The sequence below is a fragment of the Pundamilia nyererei genome, unplaced genomic scaffold (assembly GCF_000239375.1).
Source record: "Pundamilia nyererei isolate P.nyererei 1_Seehausen unplaced genomic scaffold, PunNye1.0 scaffold00045, whole genome shotgun sequence".
NCBI classification, from domain to species: Eukaryota; Metazoa; Chordata; class Actinopteri; order Cichliformes; family Cichlidae; genus Pundamilia; species Pundamilia nyererei.
The window spans coordinates 2,140,509-2,164,114 of NW_005187446.1; the positions used below are offsets into that span (position 1 = coordinate 2,140,509).

Sequence of the window (23,606 nt, forward strand, 5' to 3'; positions counted from 1 at the left end):
TATATATATATATATATATATATATATGCGGACAATTTATGCAAAATTAAATGCACAGAATGCACAGAAATCTGCTTATAAACCACATTAATTTCCAGAGGGGAAAAGGTGCTTTTGAATTAACTATGGGTTACTGAGTCTGGTCGCTACAACAATCTTTTTTGTTTCATTAATCTGGAGCAGACAGCCACACAGCACCAGCGTCTCCAGTCCACCCCCTATCGCTGTAAAATCCATGTGACTGCCACACTCATCCCCACCAGGCCAAGAGCACACCATAAATGAGTTGCTTACTGCCATCTTGTGGAGCCAGAAGTGAGTTTTGTTTTTGTTTTTTTCTCCCCACAACAGTCATATGTGCAAGCTTTGATCAGTAAAAAACATTCTTCATCCTGGAGGAACTTGGCTGATAACATTAGTAAGTTTAAGCACTTCAATGAGCTTTATTAGTGTACCTACATGCTGATAACCACTTAATCCAAAGATTCATGTGAACGTCATCCTTGACTTTCACATCAAGTCATAAATGCACTTTACATGCCCTTTCAGAAACAACTCGCTCATGTTCGATAACTAGCAGTTTTTACCATTTCCTGGATATTGCAGTGAGTAACTCTGAATCAGAAATGAAAGGAAAACAAATAATTACACTTAAGGTTTATTCATTGCTGAAATATAATCAACTACTGACTTCTCAGTAAATAATGTGATAGAAATCTACTAAAACTATTATTTTTCTTTAGAAGAAGAAAAAAAACAAGGCTTGACAGGGGTATGAACATTTCATATGTGTGAATAAAGTGACAAGATGTATTTTGAACTTATTTTTCTTTAAAAGAAAAAAAACAAGGCTTAACAGTAAGAATATGATTGCAGCTCAGCAAAAAGTAAAAAGGTAGAAGGGGTAAGTATAAGATTGGCATGAAGACTGATTGGGTTACACACATAAATACATGGAATATTACATTTGTTTCTATCATGATAGGTCCTTGTTTTAACACACGGTGAAGTACTGTAGAAATAATCACTGCTAAAAAGAGCATACAAATAACATGAGATAAACATGTGTTACAGTCCACTTGTTTAACCTGTTTTCAATCTCTTGGTATAAAAGCTAGGAAGATCTCAAATAAATGAAGTAAAGTGAACATCATAAGCAAGGCTTCTTGTAAGTTTTTCGTCATTTTGGCAGGAGAGGGGTCCTTGTAATGCTAATTACCAGCAACGTTGACATTTTATCTATGTGTGATTAAATCACTAGGGAATATAGAGAAACTTTCAAATCAGGTTTACACTACAAACTTCTGGGGATATACTGAATAAACCATCACATACTGTAGGAGTGATTTCACAACCTCAGCAAAAAACTTGACCAGAGAACAAACATGCACTGACAAACTATCAACAAAGGTCTTTGTCCCCGTGTCCCTACTCCTAATAAATGCACTTTACATTTTTAAAAAATCCTCAGAGCCTCTAATTGAACAACAACAAGACAAAATACACAGCAGAGACGTTTATCATACAGCAAGAGGTGTAGCGGGGCTTCTAGTTATGGGTAAGAGATACATTAGCAGGTCATTTCACCTAAACTGCTCTAGTAACTGCACAGTGTCAGCCAAGCATAGTGTCAATGCACTTAAGGGGTTAATTAATGATCCTATGGAAACAGTCACGTCTTTGAAAACACCTTCCAACATAATCTGGAAGAATTTCTGGAGATATTTTATAGGACACTCTACAGTAGTTGTTAACACACTCATTCTAATAGTCAGCAGAGTAGATGCAACAGAGACACGAGGCAAATTTTCCTTAAGGCAGCAGATGCCTTTTCAAGTCCCTTTTTTTTCTCTCACTTCCTATTTTAGAACTGAAACATCCCTCTTGTATGCCACTCTCTTCAGAAACCAGGAAGCTCAGTATCTGTATGGTCCCTGTAGGAATGGCATCTCCTCATGACCCTCACGGGTCTGTCTTTCTCCCGGTCTTTTTGAAAGCTTCAGCCTCTTAGCATCTCCCCTCTGCAGTCCTTTAGCCCTGCGGCGGCAGGACACTTTGTGCCTGTGAAGAAGGGTAGCGTTCCAAAAGCGAGCTGAGCAGCGTCGGCAGGAGAAAGTCCCTCTGGCACGGTGGGAAGCCCGATGAATGAAGACTGCCAAAGGCCTGTAAGACTGCTTCCCACACACACTGCACCTAAGTCGCTCCTGAGTGCTCAAGGCTTTTTGTGGGTGTTTAACTGCCATGTGGACAAGCAGCCCCGCTTTACGGGAAAACACAGAATTGGGGCATATTGGACAGCCAAAACGTTTCACAGGAACTTTGAGAGATGACAGGATCTGCACTTTCATTCCACCAGTGTTGACAAGCTTATATCCACCACCACCTGATCCTCCTCCTCGCCTAATTGTCAAACGAAGAGAGCCTTGTTTTTTATTCAACTGCCCTCTTATTGTACAACTGATCTTTCTCTTTCGTTTGATTTCATCAAATCTGACTAAATCTTGAGATTCCCATTTATTTCCCTTCCAATCTCTCCTGTTGGACTTTTTTTTTTTCTTCTTGTGTCGTCTCATGTCATCGTGTGACGACTGGACGTCGCAGTCGAGGGTTTGGTGGGGCTGGGTGCCTGACTGATGATGGGGATGATGGTGGGAGTGATGATGATGGTGATGCAGATGATGATGTTCAGTGGAGGGCAGTTCCGTGAGGGGCTGGAACGGGGCCGTGGTGTGAAGAGTTCGGCTACGGGATCCAGCTGGATATATGTGTTCTCCTTTAACTCCGGCTGGAGAATGCGGGTGTTGCGGGGGCATGACTGTAGAGTTGGGAGGAAGTGGCTGAGAGTAAGCTGGTGCCGCAGAGGCAGAAGACTGAGTAGCTGCAGCATCATAAAAGAGGGGAGAATAACCAACTGGTGGCTGTGGGGGTGCTTGTTGGTGGCTATGAGTGACAACACTTAGACTTTGCCCTCCGTGGCCTTCGTTGGAAGGTGCCATCTGAAGCAGTGCATTCGTGGCAGCCTCACTCTCAGAGGTTGACTGATTAACATCACTCCCACCTCGGTTGTCTCCAGACCCACTGTTGCTTTCTTGTGGGTTAGACTGTTCAGGGCGGGTCATGCCATGCTGAGACTGCTTGTGTCGAGTGAGGCTGTTAGAGTAAGCAAACGCCTTCCCACACACCTCACAGCAGAAGAGCTTTTCACCCCCACCTTCATGGACCGTCTGGTGATGGGCAGTCAAGTGAAAGTGGTGACGGAACGACTTCCAGCATATAGCGCAGGTGTAGAGTCGAGGTGGCGGCGGGGGCTGTGGTTGGGGTGGGGGAGGAGGCTGCGGCTGGGGGTTGGTGTCTTGAGGCTTGACGTCTTGGGAGTAGGGATAATAGGAGGAGGTGCTTGGTGCTTGGTTCTGGCTCCGGTCTTGGGCCACGCTACATTGAGGATTTGGGTTAAAGCTGTTAAGGTTCTCTGGAGCCGGTGTGGTGGGCACCTCTTCCATCTCCCCTTTCTGGTGGAGTTTACTGTGCCTCCTGAGGCTCTGGGAGTAACCAAACTCTTTCCCACAGATGCTGCATTTGTAATTCTTTGCCCCGGAGTGGACTGTTTGATGCTTGCTGAGGTGGAAAGCTTCTCTGAAATACTTCCCACAAACAGTGCAGTGATGGGGCTTCTCTCCTGTGTGGATGCGATCATGCCTGCGCAGGGTCTCGCGGCGTGCAAATCCCTTACCACAGACACTACAGAGGTGAGTGCGTGGGAGCCCACTGGGGCCCATTCTGGGGGTGTACTGCCTACGTTTGGGGGGCTGTCCGCCAGCTGCAGGATCTTTCTTAGCTCTTGGTTTGCGGGGACGTTTTGGTTTGGCAGTAGGATTCTGCGGGTTGCTGGTCATAGCCTCTTGACTCCCACCACCTCTGAAATTCTTATCCATACCAGATGTGGATGAAGGTGAGCCCAGAGGTCCTAAACCAAGACCACCTAGCAGACCTCCTATGATGTCTCCCCTGTCATCCCCTCTATTTCCACTGTTACTAGCTGCTGTTATAGCAGAGATTGCATTATTCACAGAGCTAGTGACATCATCTTCTGAGTCATCCAGTAGAGAAGAGAGGGGCAGGTGGGGCTGTTGCTGCGGATGGTGGTGCTGGTTGTGGGTCTGTGAATGTGGATGCAGTGTTGGCGCCAGGGGTGCCTTTCTCAGAGCTGGGCCCGCCATCCCACTTCCACATGGGGAGGCACCAGAGTAGCATGGAGATGGATTACCTTGAGAACGGTGGTCATCATGGTAGCCTGTGTAACGATTCCGAGAGTAGTCAGTGGGGTATTTACCATCTGCTCTGTCCCTGTCATTTGAATTCCCTCCCCTTCCAGAATGAAACAGACCATCACATCCTAAACCTGATTTTGGTTCTCCTTCCCTCACAATGATTACACCATCCTCTTCCTCAGTTTTCCCATAAATAACCCCTCTATTGCTTTGATAAGTTCCCCCTCCTCCATTACCTCCTCCACCCCCTCCCTCGACTCTGTCCTCACCATCAGTTCCTGTCTTGCTGCCCCGTTGTTTGGGTCCCCTACCTGGCTTGCCGCAGGTGCCTGAGGCAGCATGGTTGAGTAGAGAGGTGCTCTCACGGAAGGCACGACCACAGGCGGGACATCGGAATGGCTTTTCCTCATGTATCTTCTCATGCCGTGTCAGTGACTCTCTACGATTAAAAGCCCGAGAGCAGGTGGAGCAGCCATATGGGCGGGCTGACGAGTGTATAACACCATGTTGCAGGAGATGCCCTTTTTTCTTAAAGCCTTTGCCACAATCAGGGCAATGAAATATTTTGTCTGGGCTAGAACAAGAATTGGAAGAGGGTTGGGGAGGTTCTTGGGTCGAATGGGGAAGGCTTGGATCAGACTGTGTTTTTATGTGAACAGGGTTTGGGCCAGTAGTGGCAGTATTGCTAGTACCTGCTGCGGTTGGCTCATGCATGCGCATATGCCTGCGAAGGCTTGAAAGTTGAGGGAAGCTTTTGCCACACTCTCCACAGCTATAAACTGGCTCTGTGTCAGACTCTGTGGTGTTGGGTTGCATTGAGCTCTGGTTATCAGATTTAGAAAGGTGAGAATCATTAGTAACCAGTACTGAGGCAGCAGTGGAAGACGGAGCAGAGGAGGAGGAAGAAGAAACTACTGATGAGGATGAAGATGATGAGGCAAGCAGGGATGACGGTTCTCCACCCATGTTTGACATACCCACCCCGCTCCCAATTAAAGCTGGCGGCTGACCATGATTTAGCCCCCCGTTACTACTAGTGCTGGGATTACCACTGTGGCTACTGTGCCCATGGTTGCTACTGCTACTACTGTTGTCAGATTTTCTCTGTGGCAAATAGCCGGCCATAGCTTTCTTCCTCCTACTGCTACTGCTGCTGCTATTACTACTTCCACCTCCGCTGCTTTCCCCTTTACCGTCATCCTTAGACAAGGATAAATGAAGCGGCAAAGGTAGGGGCAAACCTGCTTCCTGCTGCATCAGAGAAGCTATCTGATTTGACGATAGTACAGGAATGCCCTGGAAGTCAAAGCCGCCCAGCGATGAGGGCTGAGAGCCTGGGTGGAGAGGGTGATGAGGATGAGAATGAGAGTGAGGATGAGAAAGGGTGTGCGGTGGAAGCTGCTGCTGCTGGGGTGGTTGCTGTGGAGTCTGCTGTGGCTGGGGAGTAGAGTGGCCATGAGTGTGAGAAGAGTGCAAAGCAGGAGGCGGAGCAAGGCTAGTACTAGGCTCCCCGCCTGTCTGACTTAAGCCAATGCCTAAATGGTTATGAGTTCCCTGTTGAACAAGAAACTGTTCTAAACTAGCATTAGCAGGCACCCCAGAAAGAAAATACTGATTAGCGGCTAACATGCAACTAAACTGTTGATGAAGGCTCCGTGCATCAGACTGGGCCCCAACCAACTGGTGTCCCAATGAGCTGACTGCACTGCTGCTAGAAGGGTTATTAGAGGTTGCCACAGAGGTTGAAGGGGAAGGAGAAGAAGAGGAGGGGCCAGGTGATGCCTGGGGGACAGAGAGGCCGGGATGCAGAGGAGGGGGGGGTGGAGGTGCTGATGTTACTAATCCTCCTAATCCCCCAGCGCTCCCACTACTGCTACTTCCCCCAGCAAAGTGCTCAAAGCGACCTACACCTGGGTGTAACTGCTCCTGTGCTAGTGCTGCCTCAGACGGGTGGAAAGAGCGCAGGAACTGTGGATAGCCTGAAGAATGGCTTGAGCTGCTGCTGCTCATCTTGCTTGACTTTGAACGAGAGCTCTGAGATGAGGAAGGCTGTTGTTGTAAAGGTGGGGGAGGAGGGGCACTCATCTTGGCAAAAATGGAGGCAGAATCAGAAAAGGCGTTACCTCTAGACCCCTGCAGGGGGCCCAAGCCAAGTCCAGACAGAAGAGCTCCAGGGGACTCAGCCTGCTGCTGCTGCTGCTGCTGGAGTTGATGCTGGTGAAGCTGCACTTGCTGCTGATGCTGTAGTTGCCGATCTAAACCAAGGCCTTTGAATTGGTGGGCCTGGTGCCCACTTAACATCTCTATAATGTCCAGATTGTATTTTCCAAATTGGAACATTTCCCACTCACTGGCACATGGGGATGCAGGTGCCAAACCTCCAGCACTAGGGGCGGCGAAAATGATCCCACCACTGACTGGTGAAAGACAAACTTAACCCTAAGGGTGAAACTAACCTACGACTTCTTTTTCAAGAAATACTTAAATGATAGCTTAAAACTAAAAGTTCGTCTCTCCAGATTGTTTAGGTCTGGTGCTGCTACTCTCTGTTGATCATCCACTGCCCACGCACTACTTCCAAACTGAGAGGGGTAGCCGAGACGACAATCTGATGATCAGACGGTAAAACGTGTCTTTTGGCAGGTAGATAAGATCCACCTAATTTTAAAACTTGCTTAGAATAGTTTTTATTGAGAAGCAGTTCAAATGACGACTTCTTGTTTCCTTTACTGCGCTCCTTCACCTAAGCAAGATTCCTCATCGGTGTTCAGCCAAGAAGTTCCTACAGCTGAAAACACAAAATCAAACAGGAGTGAAAGTAATAGCATTACTACACAGTCTATAAATGTATTTAAAATTCACTTATGCCCCTTCTATAACAGTCCTTTAATTTATTGAGGTGAATTTGTACATGCTTAAATCTCAGCCTCAAATTAAACTGCAGCAATACACAGACTATAATGAGGATGACACAACCCACCAACCTGACTTTAAGTAGCCTTTACTTTTAATAAATATGGCATTTATACCTAAAGTGAATACTTCTTATAAATGGAAACATTTAGTTGAGATGTGACCAATACACAACTACTGCTGTTAGGCTGGAAAAGTGAAGGTTTCTACTGGTATTAGGAAAAGAATCAATTAACAAATCAAGCTTAGCATTTCACAGCTACTGAGCAAACTATTAAATACATTCAACATTTTACAATTTGTAATGACTTACCGGTATGTAGTTCTTGTGGACTGCAGCACAACTAGAATTGCTGCATAAAGGCCAATTCCTTTATTATTAGACTCATAATTGCTACAGAAGACAAAGTTATTTTTTAAGCATTTTTAGTGTCTATGCTTACAGGTGCACGGTATGAAACTAGGCAGATTTTTATCTAACCCTTTAACCCTAACATGCTGCAGCAGTTTGTGAAGAATCTCGTGTGTTTTACATTATGAATGCAGCATTTGCGTCTCTCTAATAACAACAGTTACTCAGGAAGATGTAGAGAGAGAGAGAGACATGTGGCAGTGTTCCACGAAAAACCACATCACACAGCAGATTTCTTGGTTCTGGTTAAGAGCAGGTGTGTCTGTGTGTAAAAACTGGTTGTTTTGACTTCTTAAAGCCTTACATGACACGGATTATATGTTATTTTTACTGACTACTTGAGTAAAGTGACTTCTCTCCACCAGTGGTGAAACAACAAAGACATTTTGCATTACTTTTAACCTACACTACTTATACACTAGCCACTTCTTGCTATATTTTACCATGTGTTCTGTAAGAATTCACAACTTCAGTAACAGTTTTCGCATTGCAATCTCTTTTACATAGTGCAAGAAAACACGAGACGGCGTTTATTGTAAACGTACAGTCAAATGTAAAACTGAGTACACAACATGATTCAGTAGCTTGTGGTGCCACCTTTAACAGTAATAACTTTAAGTAATCATCAGTATGCGCTCATCAGTCTCTCACATTATTGTGGAGAAATTTCAGCACAATCTTTATTACAATATGGCTTCGGTTTATTTAAGGTTTGTGGGCATTCATTTAAGCACAGCTCTCTTGAAGTTGTGCCACAGCATTTCAATCATGTTGAGCTCTGGACTTTGGGCAATTGCAACTAGGGCTGCCACGATTAGTCGACTAGTCACGATTATGTCGGCTATCAAAATCACTGACGCGTCGTTTGAAGCTTTGTAAGATCCCAAAAGACGCAGGAATAAGTAGTAGGATTTAAGAGTGTAATAACAGACTGAAACAGAAGATGGCAGCACTGCATGTACAAGGATGCCAGCTGCCATTAAACCCCGAAGAAGACGACGCAGTGTCCGGTAACGTAGCTGTGTCCAAATTTAGGAACCGCATCCTCCTGTGCCCGCATTTGTAGGCCAATTACGTTACAGCGACACGACGAAGACTGTACAAATTCGAAGACTCCAACAAATGCGGCTGACAAATGCGCCCTTCATTTCCCCAGATTTGAAGGATGGGTCGGTGTATACTTCGTGGCCCAACCTATCCCAGAATTCATAGCGTGGCCTTGCTCAGTTTCCATCAATGGCGGCAGCTAGTTAGTTTTAATATTACTCTTATTATTCTTTCTGGGTCACAAAATAAATGTTTAATAGTCGACTAATCGCAAAAATAATCGGTGACTAGTCGACTATCAAAATAATCGTTTGTGGCAGCCCTAATTGCAATGCCTTGATTCCTTCCTTTTTAAGCTGGTGTGCTTGGGATCATCATCGTGCTGCAAGACCCAATTTCAGCCAAGGACAGGTGGCCTCACGTGTGAGGCTAGAATACTTTGGTATACAGAGGAGGAGTTCATCAACTCAATGGCTGCAAGGTCTCCAAGTTTTGTACATGAAAAACAAACCCAAATCTTCAACCCTTCACCACTGTGCGTGACAGCTGGTATGAGGTGTCTGTGCTGATACTCTGTGTTTGTTTTCCACCAGGCAATGTGTAAACACACACCTGAATGACAGACCAGAAAACTGCCAAAATGTCTGCTTTTACAGCTTCTTACCCTCTTAATTCCTATGGATACAGTAAGGGTGTACTTAGTTTTTCACAGGACTAGTACGACTCATTAAATCGCTCTTGTTCTCATGGCTGCATTTCAGAAGGTTTCAGGGTTTTCAGTAGAACTCAATCCTTGTGATAAGAGAAACTTCAAAGATGCAAATTAGATACAAATTAATTTAATGAGGTTATTCACTCTTAAGAATCCTTTTAAAGATAAGTTTCTGTATAACTTGAATCATTAGACACATGGGAGCCTGTTAGCCAATTATCAAGACTTCACTTTCCAACATTAAACTATTCCATCATTTAAATGCAAATAAAACTGCCTTGCAAAAAAATAAAATTTTCATTCAAATTTGGCAATAAGTCATGCACGTTTTAGCCCCAAAATGTACAAAACCAACAATGCTGACTTAGATATTTTAATGTTATTGTGTCAATTATCACACAATTCAAATGTTAGTTTTAATCTTAAAGGTCCATGAGCAGGTTATAATATACATAAGGAATGTTTTTAAAAAGATTAATAGTAATGATCAATTACCTGAGCAGGTATGATGTATGTAATTACACAGCAACAGTAGGTGTATAGTACCTTAATACAGATCAACAGGGTGGCTGATCTGCAGATACATACATATATTTCTTATTAGCACTTTTATTTTTACTTCTTTACGCTTTATGTGATTTTCTTGTGCCTCGGGTAGCAATAAACTTAAACCAATCTAACCTCCACTACCAACAAGCATGGGCACAATCTGCATGGCTTATTAAAACAAGTAGGCATAAATGGACGTTGCAATAAAAAAAATAGTATGAAGTTGTTCCAATTTATTCGAATACTTGGATGGCTTAACATGAATTGTCTACGGCAGATTCACTCACTTTGCTCACCTCTTAAAAAAATCTTACCGTTTCCTCTAATTGATGCGATGAAGCTAGAGGGGAGTGAGCTCCCCGGGCAGATGAGGAAGATAATCTATCGCACATTTGACTGCCTCTCATTTTATAATGCACCTCGGCAATCCTGTAAAGAAGGGCAGAAAATGCTCAAATTAACACAGTGACGCTGTACAGTGTAAACATTAGCAGTCCGTTACAGGCGCCAGTTATAACGGATGCACTTGAGGTGGCATCCTGAAATAGTATTGGCTAACATTTGGAGGAAAGTGCGGGGAAGAAGAAAAAAAAAACACACACACACAGAGAAAACATTGGAAGCGCTTGCATGCAAAACTTCACGGTTCTCCTTAGCATCGTATTTTACACTGGCTCGGCGTGTTTAGCTGTTTGCTGCCACACACACGCAGTCTACAAAACCACATAACCGACCGACCGCTAATGTTAGCCGTCATTTTAAACCACAAAAATACAGGCACGCCGACTGCCGTTAACACTGTGATGCTAGCGTTAGCATATACATCTGCGTAACCTATAATCGGCAAATGTTTACCTACGCATCCAGTTGCAGGGCACAGTTGCAGACGGATGAGGCCTGTCACGCCTTCTTCTAACCGCCTAGCTAGCTATCGTCCGCTTCCATTTCTGCGTGCTGTTTTCCAGTCGTTAGCCAGAGCCATTTTCACTGATGCTGAGCTGGGTGAACGCTTGCACAGTTCCCCCCAAGAAATCGACGCCGACGGGTACCGCAGCCGCCTCCTCGCCATTTGATTACGACATGTTGCGCTGTCAGTGAGCTTTTGCTTGATGTTTCGGCGGCCGAGAAAAATTAGGATGCTCGGTGATAATATTTTTGGGTAAAAGTGAGTGACGTGTGCTCCCTTAACATTGGTCCTTTCCGGCCCTTGTAATATTTCCGGGTAGCAGCAGCGGGGCTCACAGACGGCGGTTTAGGGCTCACAGCGGATTCAGCACCTTTGGTTGCATGCTGGGCTAAAAGATGAGCATTTTCACATTGCCTGCTACATCAGGGTACAGACCCTGTGTCATTGTATTACAAGTTATCAGTATCCGTGAAGCACTTTACCCCCCCAGCTCCAATATGCATGCCTTGGAGGCCTAGAAATAGTTATTATGTTATGCTACACAGGGCATTGAAAATATATAAAATTAAGTGAAATTAAAAAAATATTTTCCCACTGGTGATTTAAGCTGCTATGATTTTGTGGATTTTTCTCCAGCTATCCTGCAACCTTAAAATTGGATGAGCGGTTAAGAAGATGGTAAATGAGCCGGTACTTATGTAATGCTTTTCTGCTCTATTTGAGCACTCAAAGCATTATCTTACTGCAAGCCTCATTCACACACAGGCTTTTTCTACACCAAAGCACTTTTAACATCAACTAACCTGCAGAGTGGGAGAGCTGTCAAACCAACAGCCCTCTGATTGGTAGATGATGTACTCCATCTCAAGATCTACAGCCACAGGTGGATGGATGAAACTAAAACGTTTGTTCCCACATCATTTTATTTTTCTGCTTACTTTTTGTTAACGGTATAAATCTTGGCATGTATCTTTTTTGCAATGTTTTTTTAAAACGAGTGCACATTCACATTAATGAACCATTAAAAAAAAACACAAATATATAGAAAACTTAAGTGCAGTCTCAAAAACATGTGGATTACAGATTAGAGTGACTCTACAGAAACGCTAAACATTCACACATTTAGTTTTTTTGGACTAAGCTGTATTTAAAATCATTTGTCAGGATTTAGAAATGCTTTTAATTTTCTATATTTTCTATATTTCTATACAACTGTAGAGGGTGACAGAAGGGGATGCTAGGGTTAGGGTAAGATGGAGGGAGGTGAACTGAAGTGGCGACCCCTAACAGGAGCAGTCCAGTGTTTTACCTAATTTGTCTGGATGTGTATTAAGGTGTATAAAAGCTGTACTGCTGCTGATGATTAATACCTGCAAGAGGTGGTTCTTTAAATACTTTGCTCTCAGATTCCAGGCTTATTTGTGATTCCTAGGGTGTTTAAAAGTAGAACTCAAGTTCAGCTTTCAGGCCCACACTATTGCTACTATTAAGATCAGGCTTAAAGCTTTCCTCTTTAATGAAGCATATATTTAGGGCTGGATCCTGAATCCTCCATTAGTTACGCTGAAATAGGTCTAGGCTGCTGGGGGATTTCCATGATGCACCATGAGTGTTTCTCCTTCAGTCACTTTCTTCACTCACTATGTGTTTACACACTCCTCTGCTGGAGGTTTCTTCCTGTTAAAAGTGAGTTTTTCCATCCCATTGTCGCCAAAGCACTTGCTCATAGGGAATTATGTGATTGTTGGGGTTGTCTCTGTATTTTATTGTATTATTGTACCATCTTTACCTTAAAAATATAAAGCATTTTGAGTTAATTGTTGTTGTGATTTGGCACTATATAATTAAAATGTAATGTAATTCAATACAGTCAGCTTGCAGTTTAATAGATCTGCAGCTGTAAGCTTGGCAGAGTCAAATAACTGACTGTATACTGAGTAAATACGTCTTAAAGGCATTTTTTCCCTCTATCTCAACAACAAATCTGCACAACACAGTTCAGTGTTTGATTGCCAACAATAGGTCGGGGGTAACTAAGCTATTTAATAATGTTTAGTAGTTACCAAATCTGTGCAAAACAGTGACTTAGGAAGCACATCCTCAGACTAAATAATCATTTTATTATTCTTTTCAATTGATTCAGTTATCCAAGTCACAAGAGGGGTGAGTAATTTCACGCCTCTCTGGGTTTTAACAGTTTTAACCAGTGTGGTTAAAACTGAGCAAAGAATCTCTTATGATCAGTGTTTGCAGTTTAGATATTAATGTAAATTTATCTAGCTCCTCGTTAACTTCTCATCATTTATAGGAAACAATATATATTTTTCACTGTTTTTACAATGTTTGCTGTTGCAGTGCAGATTAAAACTGAAATGACTCAGGTTGACATATGTCACAGAATACACTACAGTACATAGTGCTACAAAATGCACTGTAGTTAGCTTCAGACATTATTGGATGTGTTTTCAGGTTGTCTTTTTCTTGCCATCTTTGTGTATTCGAGATCATCAGGTGTGCTGTGCTGAGATAGAGCTCACATACAGCAAATGTCGTCATGTGAGTACTGTAGAAGTCCGTATTATGACTCAGCTTAGTAAAGAGAATCTATTTTTTAACTCTGCAAGTTTCGATCGCAGTTGCAAAAACCATCAACCGCTGTGAAGAAACTGTCTTTTATGCGAATCTCCCCATCAAAGAGGAAGAAGAGCAAGAGCTGTTGAGTCTGTTGGAGCAGCAAAGCTCATTAGAGTTACCAACCTGAGAAGTCACCAATTAACACCACCTCAGATTAGATCCCACATCAATGGTTCCCAGTGCTGAAGTAGGAAAACCACATCAGCATCAACTCTTTGCGTGAATTAGAGATAAATTGCTCCACAGAAACTACTGCTGAAGGAGAGCAATTAAGAGAATTGCTTGGGACAAGCAACAAGAGGACTGGACATAAAGAACAATGGAAACAGAAAATATCTGTATGAGTAGTTTTCTCACTAAATTTTGAAGGAGTGGAACTATAATTTAAATATCTTTTAAATAGAGTGATTCAGATCACACGTGCAGGCTCTACAAGGTCTGTTTGACCATGAACAGTGATTGGGTGGCCCATGAGATGACCTCTACAGTCATGTGACCTAAAACTAGCTGAGATGCTTTGGAATTAATTGAATGGCACCTGAAAAGCCACCAGTGGGAATGCTTTCAACACCTGCAAAGCCTCCAGGTGATGATCTGAAGCAGACATAGCCAAATGTGAAAAAACTGATAAAGACAAACAGTAGTGACTTTGAAACTTTGAAGATGTAAAGAAAATATGAAACATATTTTTGTTTCTTTTCATTCCTGCATACCTAATATGCACATGTAACTGTTTTTGGAAACAGTAAAAATAAAGGAAGAAAAATGAGTGAGTCACAGTGTTCAAACCTTTTCACAGGTACTTGTTTATGGTGTGTTAATATGAGTTTTAAGAGGCGTTGGACAGTTTGGGCAGTGCATTTACTGATATCTACAAACAGTCAGATGATATTATGTTCTGTGTTTTGTTTTTGTCAGTCCCGTGTAAAGCAACAGAAATAGCTTTAAGGGTGAGTTACAGTCTGAGCAAAGCCTTCTTGCACAGCTCATCCTGGAGCCACTGAACCTCCTGGTGGTGAAATGTGCAAACTACGACTCTGACGCATCAGAGGCAGATAGTGCTTAAATCAAACATAATCATTTTTGTGCCCTCTTGTGTAGCCCCTGCAAGAATTATTTCTGTGTCAGCACGGTGGCTGTTATCTGCCCCTTCATACATCTCAGTGCAATAAATGTATTCACAGGAGGTTTTAAATATGAGCTGCGGAGCCCTTGTTTCACCATAGGAATCCAGCACGTCCAGCAGTGATATAACTTTGCAGCCCAGACGATCTCGAGCTGTAAATTATACGAAAACAATTCCACCTTTTTTCATTTTATTTAAAAGTGCAGTTGTCCGCTCCCAGTAGCACTGCATAGCCATACTGCAACTTATATAACATCTCACAGGCAGATGATATGGGATTTTATTATACAACCAGTCTGTGTGCTCACTAACCTACTGAACACTAAAAGGGCCTTTTTTTTTTTCCAAATATAGGAGGCGCTTTTAGTTTGACTCCTTATAAAACACCAGTTTGCCTTATGATTACTGTCATGATAACCCATATTTATTAACATACTGATGCTGAGCAAGCCACTGGTGTCAGATCTGGTTATTATCTTAAAAGTTTGACTCACAGATTGTTACAAATCAATAAATAAATACAATTCAGTGACAGAAGCAAGCTTCCATAGCAGTGTTTTATTTCTACTCCACTAGATTTGATCAGGTTACTAGTTACATGCAGATTTTACGTGAGAAACAATAATCTGTCGCAGTTATATAATATATAGTGCAATGTTATACTGTAAATATGTCAGAGCAGATATTGTTTATGATAATAACACACTTGACATTTTCATCGTCGGAGACTGTTTTTATATTGCACTATTAAGACGTTCGTGCAGGTAAGAGCTCTGAAAACAACTGAAAAGTAGCTCGTTTATCTAAACTACAGAGCTCATTATTCACACCTTGGCTTAGATATGATTTCATTGTGCACCCAGTGAGCACACACGTCAATGTGATATATTGCTAAGTCTTAAATAGGTTTGAGAAAACAGGCACTCGAGGGTGTTTGTAGGTATTATGAAGTGCTTTGAAATGCAGAGGAACAATGTTTACCTCGGGGATTAATAAAGTATCATTTGAAACCCAAGTGCGAAGCTGATAACTCGGTTTACGGTGTTAATGTATTTACAAGGAAACTGAATGCTGCTCATCTTTAACATGTCCCATGCTGAGATGACTGGGAATGGAGTTTTTTTTTTTTCTTATGATTTAATGACAAAAGAAAAAGTTGGGAAGCACTTTAAAGTATGGTGCAGGTGAAGTCCTGAATTCACCCAGACAGAAGAGTTGAAAAGACGAGCATTAACGCAAGAAAAGAATCACAGTTTTTTTTTCCCACCAACTTTATTATACAAATTCTTTGTAAGTCACTGTCGTATCCAAGGGGATCAATGCATTAAACAATAACAAAAGGGTCATTTCGAAATTTATAGGCGTCAAAATAAATCCATGAATTTTTTTTTTCCCCCAATACTGGACACTGTCCCTGTCCGCTTCAGATGGCCATTAAAGAATCCGCACTCTAAATGAATTCATAATGGCTAAAAACACACACCATATTCATTCATTTCCTTCTGAAAAGGAGCTTTTCAGCTTCACTCGGCTGTCTATTCGCTCTCCTCTGTGAAAAAAGTAAATAACCCCTGTGGCCATCTAGGAGGGTGTGACGATAAAAAGACAACAAAATGTTATGAGTTTGGCACTGTACAGATCATTAAATACTAACACAGAATTTTTCTGAATCTTCAAATTAATGCCGAAGAGATCACTTAAAATATTCTGATTGTACTAGCTATACAAAATACAATACTTGCACAAATTAGATTAACCATTTATAAAATTGTGATAATGAGCTTCGATGGATATGGCTTGTGAGATATTACAGACTTTGCTACAGACCTTTTGTGGCTCTATTAAAAAAGTCTAACACTACTGTATGTCACCTGTCCTATTTCCCTGAAAAAGACACTGCACTCAAAGCAATCAGGTTTCCATTAGACGCCTGTTTTGTCTCCAACCTGTGTAATAAACATTCATTCGATACATACATACATTATGGCATCATGGGTTCAGCGTGTACAACCCATTTTTAAGTTACTGGGGCAGGCTGCCGCAGAGGAGACAGCAGACTGCGTGGGATGTTAAAATCACTTCTGGCCCATCCCAAACTCATCTATCCCTCGCCGTCATCTACGCGTACGTTTAGAAGGCTGCAGATTATTCAATACCAGAGTGGAAACCTAAGTAATCACTTAAGATCAAGAAGTCATAAGGCCGATGTCTAGGCACAGTACATACAGCTGGAAAAATGGCCATAAAGGCATCAATGACCCTAAAATCCAGGCATCCTGTAAAAATGCCTCTCAATGAAATGGAGCTGGCATGCATCAAGATTTGGAATGTCTTAAAAACTCGAGTTTATGACCAGATGTATGAAAAACCAACTAGTCGCGAGAATGCTAGTTATCTAAAAACAATAAACACTTAAATCCCACCAAGTAAAAGAACATCACATCGTAAGATAATTGTTAATAATAACCATAACAGTTATAATAATTATTAATAATAACACTCCATCATATTCATAACAACTACATTTAGCACTGTGTGTAGGAAGATTGTCCAAATGTGTTTCTGTTTATCAGCATTTCATCTCTGTAGCTTTTCCACATGACTGAACACAAAGAAAAAGAAAAAAGAAAAGAAAGCCGGCGCAAGTTTGTTCTTTGATCGGCGTTATTACCGACGATTTCTGTTTAAAAAAAGCAAAAGAAAAAAGAAAATCCTCTCTCAGTATAATACCTTCCATTGATTGGTCACACGTTCAGCCGTGCTTGTACAGAATGTAAACCTCGAGGACACGATACAAAGTGTGCTTGTATCTGGTGCAAATATCAGGGGCTAGATTTGTGCAAAGTTTAGTCTCTGATTCTCGTTGAACTGTGCTTAAATTTCTCTTGTTTTTTTGTACACATTAATACTTAATACATCATGACAATATCAACACAAAATCAATAGAAAGAGATAGCATTTTATATGGACCACAGATATCACATACTACAGTATATAGGATAGCCCTTAGTATTGAAAAGCGTTGTTATTGATGAAGATTTTTTTTTTTCCGTTTCTGTTTTTTTTTTTTCATACTGGCTGAAGTGCGTTATGATACAGCAAGGTCTTTGTCTTGAAGATGGGAAGGGCTTCCTAACCATCCGAGTCTCTTGTATGGCACACTGGAGCCGCGCAGGAGAGGACCTCAGGTCGCCCTCGCTCTTGACTCTGAGGGTTTCGGCTTGCTCTGAAGCCAATCCTTCTGTCTGTACAAAATGTTGCTGACTTTTTAATAACTTGTCACCTGGTGATAATAATTAAATGGTGATTGTCAGACCAGCTTCCTGTGTGGGATTTTCTTTGTATCTCCATAAATGGCTTGTAAGGACAGTTGTGTAAGTGCAACCTCTGCGTCATGGTCTATCGTTTGTGCTCTGTGGAGAAGCCTCTGCTCTTCGTTAGAGCGAGTTGCCTCTTTATTGGTAAACTGAACACATACGTCTGTTCTTTTATCTCTTGATTTTGTATGTGTATGTCAAGAATTTTTGGAACGCCGTGACTGATGGCTCTATAATATTTGGTAGCCCGTTGTTTTTGTTTTTTTCAAACAGGTAGGTCCTGATCTATAGATGAAAACATTGAGAAAAACTCACCCATAATCTTATATCAGCTTACGCTCCCGTAGTGTAACAGTAATGAGATTGTGAGTTCCTCTGGAGGTTTAATCTAAGGTCACATGGAAAAGTAGGCAACCCATGGAATCAGATCAGTAATGTGGATACGTCCTCAGTTCCCGTCGGGCGGTGGCGTTGTGTCAGACTGCTGCGTGTCGCTCAGAAACAGAGCCCGTCTTGTCCTCTAGGTTATACAGGAAGCAAGAAAGAAAAAAATCAGTTCTGTCTCACTAAGTCAGCACGAGGTCGGTGCAGAAGAGTTCAACAGGCGCACAGTTCATCATTCAGCCTCGTCCGGTCCACCGGGCTCCTCATCTGAGAGTCAGTTTAATAAATCTTCGTCGGTGAGGACCGAGCGGAGTGGCAGTCCAGGTAGTTGGCTCAGTTCTTTGAAATTCTGTGACAGGATATTCCACACAGGCCTCCGCTTCCTTTACCCAGTTTTTTTCATTAATATCATCTGGTTTCCTATCTAATATGGCTCCTGAGTACTTTTTGAAAAAAATATATAAAAACTAAAGTATGAACGGCATTTCTGTTGGTTTTATTTCACCCTCCCAGTCAGTCCTTCTACAAGTAATGGCACCTCTGTATATGGCAATGCGGCAAATTCAGATACAAAATATGGCTGATGTAGGCTATCACATAACTGGAACAGATGTCCCCTACCTAATTTTTAGTTTTTATAAGTAAGTCATATTTAAGCTATTTAATTACAAGATAACACTAATTTGAATAGCCTAAACACATTATACTGTTACAATACTTTATACTTCTAGTTGTATTTCTTGTAGCTGAATGTCTAATAGTTAAATGCAGAAGGGTGATATATTCCTGTCCCTTTAATCTAAACTCTACATTAGGCACTGACCTCACACCGTCACCTCATTTTTACTCCCCGTCCTGATCCCCTGACTGCCTCCTCCCCCGCTCCCTGCTGACCCCCCACCGCCCCCTCCGGGAATGAAATGTAGCTGCTCAATTGTGTTCTGCCGTTTTGCTGCGAAAGCCATCCTCCGGGCGCTGTGGCCTCCTAGTGTTCCCGTTCCCATGACTACTCCGGTTCCGGGCCCCTCCCCAGCCCAGCCCATACCCCCGCTCATGTGCCCCGTCATAGGCGTGGTCCTCTCCTGCTCCCGTCCGGACGTGGGATGAGAGTTCATCTTGATCATGTGGTGCCGGTCGAGGGAAGGCGTTGCACAGACGTTCTGCTGGGACTGGGCCTTCTGCTGGCGAGGCAGGGTGGGGACGATCCCGCTTCCCGTGTGGGCGTACGGATCTACAACACCCATCCCACCAACGCCCATCCTCTCCTCCAAATGGTCTGGGGACATGAGCAGCCGTTCCTGTCTCTCCTGTCTCTCCTGCCTGTCCTGCCTGTCCTGTCTGTCCTGGGTCTTCCTGGTGAGCGTCTGCGTGTTGGAGTTCTTATTGGAGGCAGCCATGGCTTTGTAGTACTGGTGTTGCTGGTTCTTGGAGAGCCGGGACAGAGTCCCGGTGTTTCCAGGGACATCACCCATGTTGAGCAGCTGGTCGGTGGACTTAACTTTTCTCGGAGGCTTGGAGAGAGTGTCGTAGTTGGGGTTGTGCTGGGGCTCCGGGGGATCCAAAGGGTAAGGATTGGGAGTGGGTGAAGCAGGCATGCCAGAAGGTGGCGGTGGGATCCAGGGCCGAGCCGCATGTCTGGGGAGGGTCCCTCGCCCGCTGAGGGTGTAGTCTCCACCCCAGTGGAGGTGGTGCTGAGACGACTGCAGGGCCGGCTGGGCTGTGTGAGGCCGGCGCTTGGTGGTGCAGTACCCAGATGAGTACTCGTCAAGACCTTTCTCTGCAAGCCAAACAAAAGTTCTCTGAATTGTTTATCACCACAGTAAATAGCATGAGCACATAATGATGCATCGTGCATTTCACAGCACCCGTGTCAAGAGTGTCGCTCTGCTTCAGCACTTACAAAACAGCTGCAGAAAAAGCAGCATAAGGGGAGCGCAGCTTAGACGGAACATGTCTCATTCCTGGAAAAGCGCGATACTCACCGAGCCGTTTGAGTGAGGAGTATCTGTTGAGCTCGGGCTTGGTGGCGCTCTCGTACGAGGGCGGCAGCTGGGCCAGGTTGTGCAGGGAGTGGTGGAAGGAAGGCTGCGATTTGGTGTTGTTGTGCTTACTGGAGAGCAGGGTGCCTCCAGCTGCCAGCTGAGCATTGTTCATCCGAGGTGTGCGTTCTGCAGAGACCAAAGGGAGAAGACGACGGTGTGTTAAATGAGATTTGCTCCTCTGGATATAGCGCGATGCACATAGCAGAGTGTGAATCTTCTAACATTCACTGAAAGCGACAGATTTGAACTTGCTTTCAGCACTAACACAAGCAACCAAAAATATGATAATCATTATTATTGTTGAAATGAATGAGTCTACTTTTGAGCTCCAAACGAAGCTGAATGAAGTAAATGAAGCATCCAAGTGATTACATGCAATTTACATGGGAGCCCGGCTTTCATCAGCTGCCTTACCGATAGTTGCAGTGTGCTTGGGACTGGAGCCTGATGAGTGGATGAAATTGTGTTGCAAATTGCCCACTGTAAGTGAAAAGAACATGAAGTAATCAGCTCACAAAATGGATGTCAGGCAGTTGAGCGGTGTCTTCAACTAAAAGGAATAGGGAAACTTTACGTGCGTATCTACCTAAATCAATTCATTTTCACATGATCACATAAGCACCCATCTCCACATTCTTGTGCAATTAACTACTTTAATATTGAAGTGGAGAATTAGAGACACAGAGGACCCCAAAAGAATCATTTATAAATGACCATGGCCCTCGCAGAGAAATTACCGAGGTTAAAGATTCATTTTTTAGCACATCACTACTGAAAATTCTTAATTTATTCTCTCTCATAAAGACATCTTGATGGAGGAACACAGAAAAAAAAAGCTGCATCCATTTACAGACGTGACGAGCACAAAGTGCCTCTGCATAAAGAGAGGATGCTGTTACAAAAGTGCACCTCTGATCGTGCTATTCACTAACGCGCTACGAGCCCTAGACTCTCACATCTGTTGTCTTTGCTGGGCAGCCCGGGGGCGTAGAGATTTTTCGGCGGTCTCCCCAGTGTCCCCTGGCCATCTCCTACAGCCAGAGCCACGCTGTTGTTTCTCTCATCCTGCTGGACTGGGCTCGACTGGTGCCGCAACATGTCCACCAGAGCTCTAAAGATGCCATAAAAAAAGCAATAAAGGAAACATGAGATAAAAATGGCAACAGGGTATGGGCACTAAATTCTTCCCCCCATGAATGCTGTTTTTGGATTGCAAATAAGCAACATATCAGCCATCTATGTGAGGATGAAGGCTTAAATATAAATAAATGTGAATGTTAATCTTGTGGTCGGACATTAGGGTTTACACCGGTTATAATCACCAGTTAACTGTGCGGATAAATTTAAGTACAATGATGAATAAATATGGAAAATGTGAAACCAAAATAACATGCAGGGCTTCCCTGAGGGGATCAACCAACACTTCGTTTTGGTCTACAACTGTCATCTTCCATGACTGATGCAACTAGTAAAAACACCAAAAGACCCATCTTTATTGCCAAGACGACGGCCCATATATGAGATAAGAAAGCCAAGAGGAAATCAAAACAGCCACGATTTCCGCAGCAGTCACTCGATGAAGATCAAATATGTTTCAGCTGATGACTAATAACATTTTTCTGGGCCCAGAATGATGAATGTAGGCCATTTATGGAGTCCTGAAAACCTAATTTCATTACAATAGTCATACATCAAAATGAAGTACTGAATTCAGCAATGAGGTGTGATGAAATTTTAAAAAAACAAACAAAAACAAAACAAAACGTGTAAGCCTCACCTGGGCATGTTCAGGTCCCTTTGGTTGGCTTCCTGTTGCACCTTGTTGAAGACCACCTTGATGCCTACTGCGACAGCCACCATAAACACAACCACGCCACCGATGACAAAGCCCGTGTTGTGGCTCTGCTGCTTCAGTGGATCAAAGTCTGGGTCACCTAAGTCATCTGGTGTAATCATGGGCTCCGTCTGTGGCTTGGCCCAGTCCGGAGAGTCGTAGTTTTTACAGTTGTCCTGGTCCAGTTGGCGACTTCGGTCTGGACAGCAGAAGCGGTAGTGGCAGGTTCCGCAGCAATAGATGAATGTGTCCTTGGAACAGTTGAAAGCGCTGTCAAAGTGTCCCATTACATCGTAATATCCTCTGCATCCATCCACCCATACATCCATTGCCACCTGGGCTGCACCTAGAGGAGGTGCGAGGGCCTCTGCTGAAGTTACATTCTTGGGGAACATTACCTGGGGCAGGGGTCTCGGAGGAGTCTCTAGAACTTCCTCTGCGGTTTCTGGGAGCGTTTCTGGAGTTTTTGTCCTTCCTTGGAGAGCAGCTGGCCTGAGGTTGGCCTGGATGGCGAGGAGTATGAGCGAGGAGCTGGAACCAGTGTCGGGCTCCTCCGTGAACGGTCTCCCTGATCGGTCTAGGTGCTGAGGAGGTGGGGACGGAGAGGCCTCCACGACGGTAGCAAGAGGGGCAGTGAGGAGGGAGAGGAGGGAGACAGCGAGGACTCGGAAATTGGTGGTGGGCGGCATTTTTACATGACTAAGACATCTATTTTCTTTTATTGAGTCAATGCAGTTGCAACGGTGTATCCGCTTCTGCAGTTTAACCCACTAAAATGGCATGTGATGCATTCAGCATGTACTGGGTACTGGAGTTTCATTCACTAATGCTGGCTGATGAAATCTGAAATTTTTTGTGTTGTTCGTATTTATAAGGTGTTATAATAATAGAAAAGGTCGGGAACAATAAAAATAAAAAAACTGTACAAACAGTATCAAAATGTTTTTGTAAGTTTCAATAATTGGTGATAATGGTATTAAAATGTTTTTAATTTCCTGTTAGAAGGGAGCTCTGAAAGTGTAATGACTTCATCTCTTGCCCTCTAAAAACCCCTCTCGATTCGAGAACACTCAAATGGATGCAGTTTTGCAAAAAGCACAGATTGAAAACAATCTTCATGCTTTTAGTGCTTAATGCCTCATCCTACATGCCCTACTGAACAAAAGAACAAACATCTCATTTACTACCAGGGGTGAAATTACGCTTTGCAACCACAAAGTTAGGAGCAAGTATTTTTAATAGAATATGGCATTCCTGTACATTCCTGCGCTGATGGCACTTAAAGAATAGACTATGGCCAGTTTTTTGTTAAATGTAAACAAGTTTATCTGTTCTCTTCATTCCTTTTACAGCCTGGCACTACGTACATTCAGAAATGGCACTTGTTTAACCTGTAAGCAAATCCTTTCTGGGGGGGGAAAAAAAAGGAAAAAGATATTAAATCTATTTTGTTTTTATATA

The 23,606-nt window shown here is 43.1% G+C and overlaps 2 protein-coding genes across 5 annotated transcripts; both read right to left on the reverse strand.

Moving 5' to 3' along the window:
- Window positions 1–645: 645 nt before the first annotated feature.
- On the reverse strand, window positions 646–11,208 carry si:dkeyp-69b9.6 (zinc finger protein 384). Of its 4 annotated transcripts, none has more exons than XM_005731998.2 (4): window positions 10,757–11,208; window positions 10,216–10,330; window positions 4,580–7,056; window positions 646–4,291 (listed from the first exon to the last, which is right to left on the reverse strand). In XM_005731998.2, the coding sequence occupies exons 3-4, from the start codon at window positions 6,606–6,608 to the stop codon at window positions 1,917–1,919; spliced, it is 4,404 nt and encodes a 1,467-aa protein (XP_005732055.1). In that variant the 5' UTR covers window positions 6,609–7,056; window positions 10,216–10,330; window positions 10,757–11,208; the 3' UTR covers window positions 646–1,916. The 4 variants fall into 4 exon arrangements, with proteins under 4 accessions (XP_005732055.1, XP_005732056.1, XP_005732054.1 ...); XM_005731999.1 differs by having other exon boundaries at window positions 6,392–7,056; window positions 10,757–11,202; XM_005731997.2 differs by having other exon boundaries at window positions 646–7,056; window positions 10,761–11,208.
- A 6,418-nt stretch (window positions 11,209–17,626) lies between these two features.
- shisa7a (shisa family member 7a) lies at window positions 17,627–23,606 on the reverse strand. Its single transcript, XM_005732000.1, has 5 exons — window positions 22,089–23,606; window positions 21,268–21,422; window positions 20,726–20,791; window positions 20,252–20,437; window positions 17,627–20,046 (listed from the first exon to the last, which is right to left on the reverse strand). Exons 1-5 carry the CDS (start codon window positions 22,832–22,834, stop codon window positions 19,094–19,096), a joined length of 2,106 nt encoding a protein of 701 aa, XP_005732057.1. The 5' UTR covers window positions 22,835–23,606; the 3' UTR covers window positions 17,627–19,093.

Excerpts from the sequence above, each read along its gene's own strand:
- si:dkeyp-69b9.6 (XM_005731997.2), bottom strand. The coding sequence starts at position 6,608 with ATGTTCCAATTTGGAAAATACAATCTGGACATTATAGAGATGTTAAGT.
- shisa7a (XM_005732000.1), bottom strand. The coding sequence starts at position 22,834 with ATGCCGCCCACCACCAATTTCCGAGTCCTCGCTGTCTCCCTCCTCTCC. Across the intron at positions 20,792-21,267 it reads GCCCAGCAAAGACAACAGAT|TGGGCAATTTGCAACACAAT; the intron begins GTGAGAGTCTAG and ends TTTCACTTACAG. Across the intron at positions 20,438-20,725 it reads CAAGCACACTGCAACTATCG|AACGCACACCTCGGATGAAC; the intron begins GTAAGGCAGCTG and ends TGGTCTCTGCAG.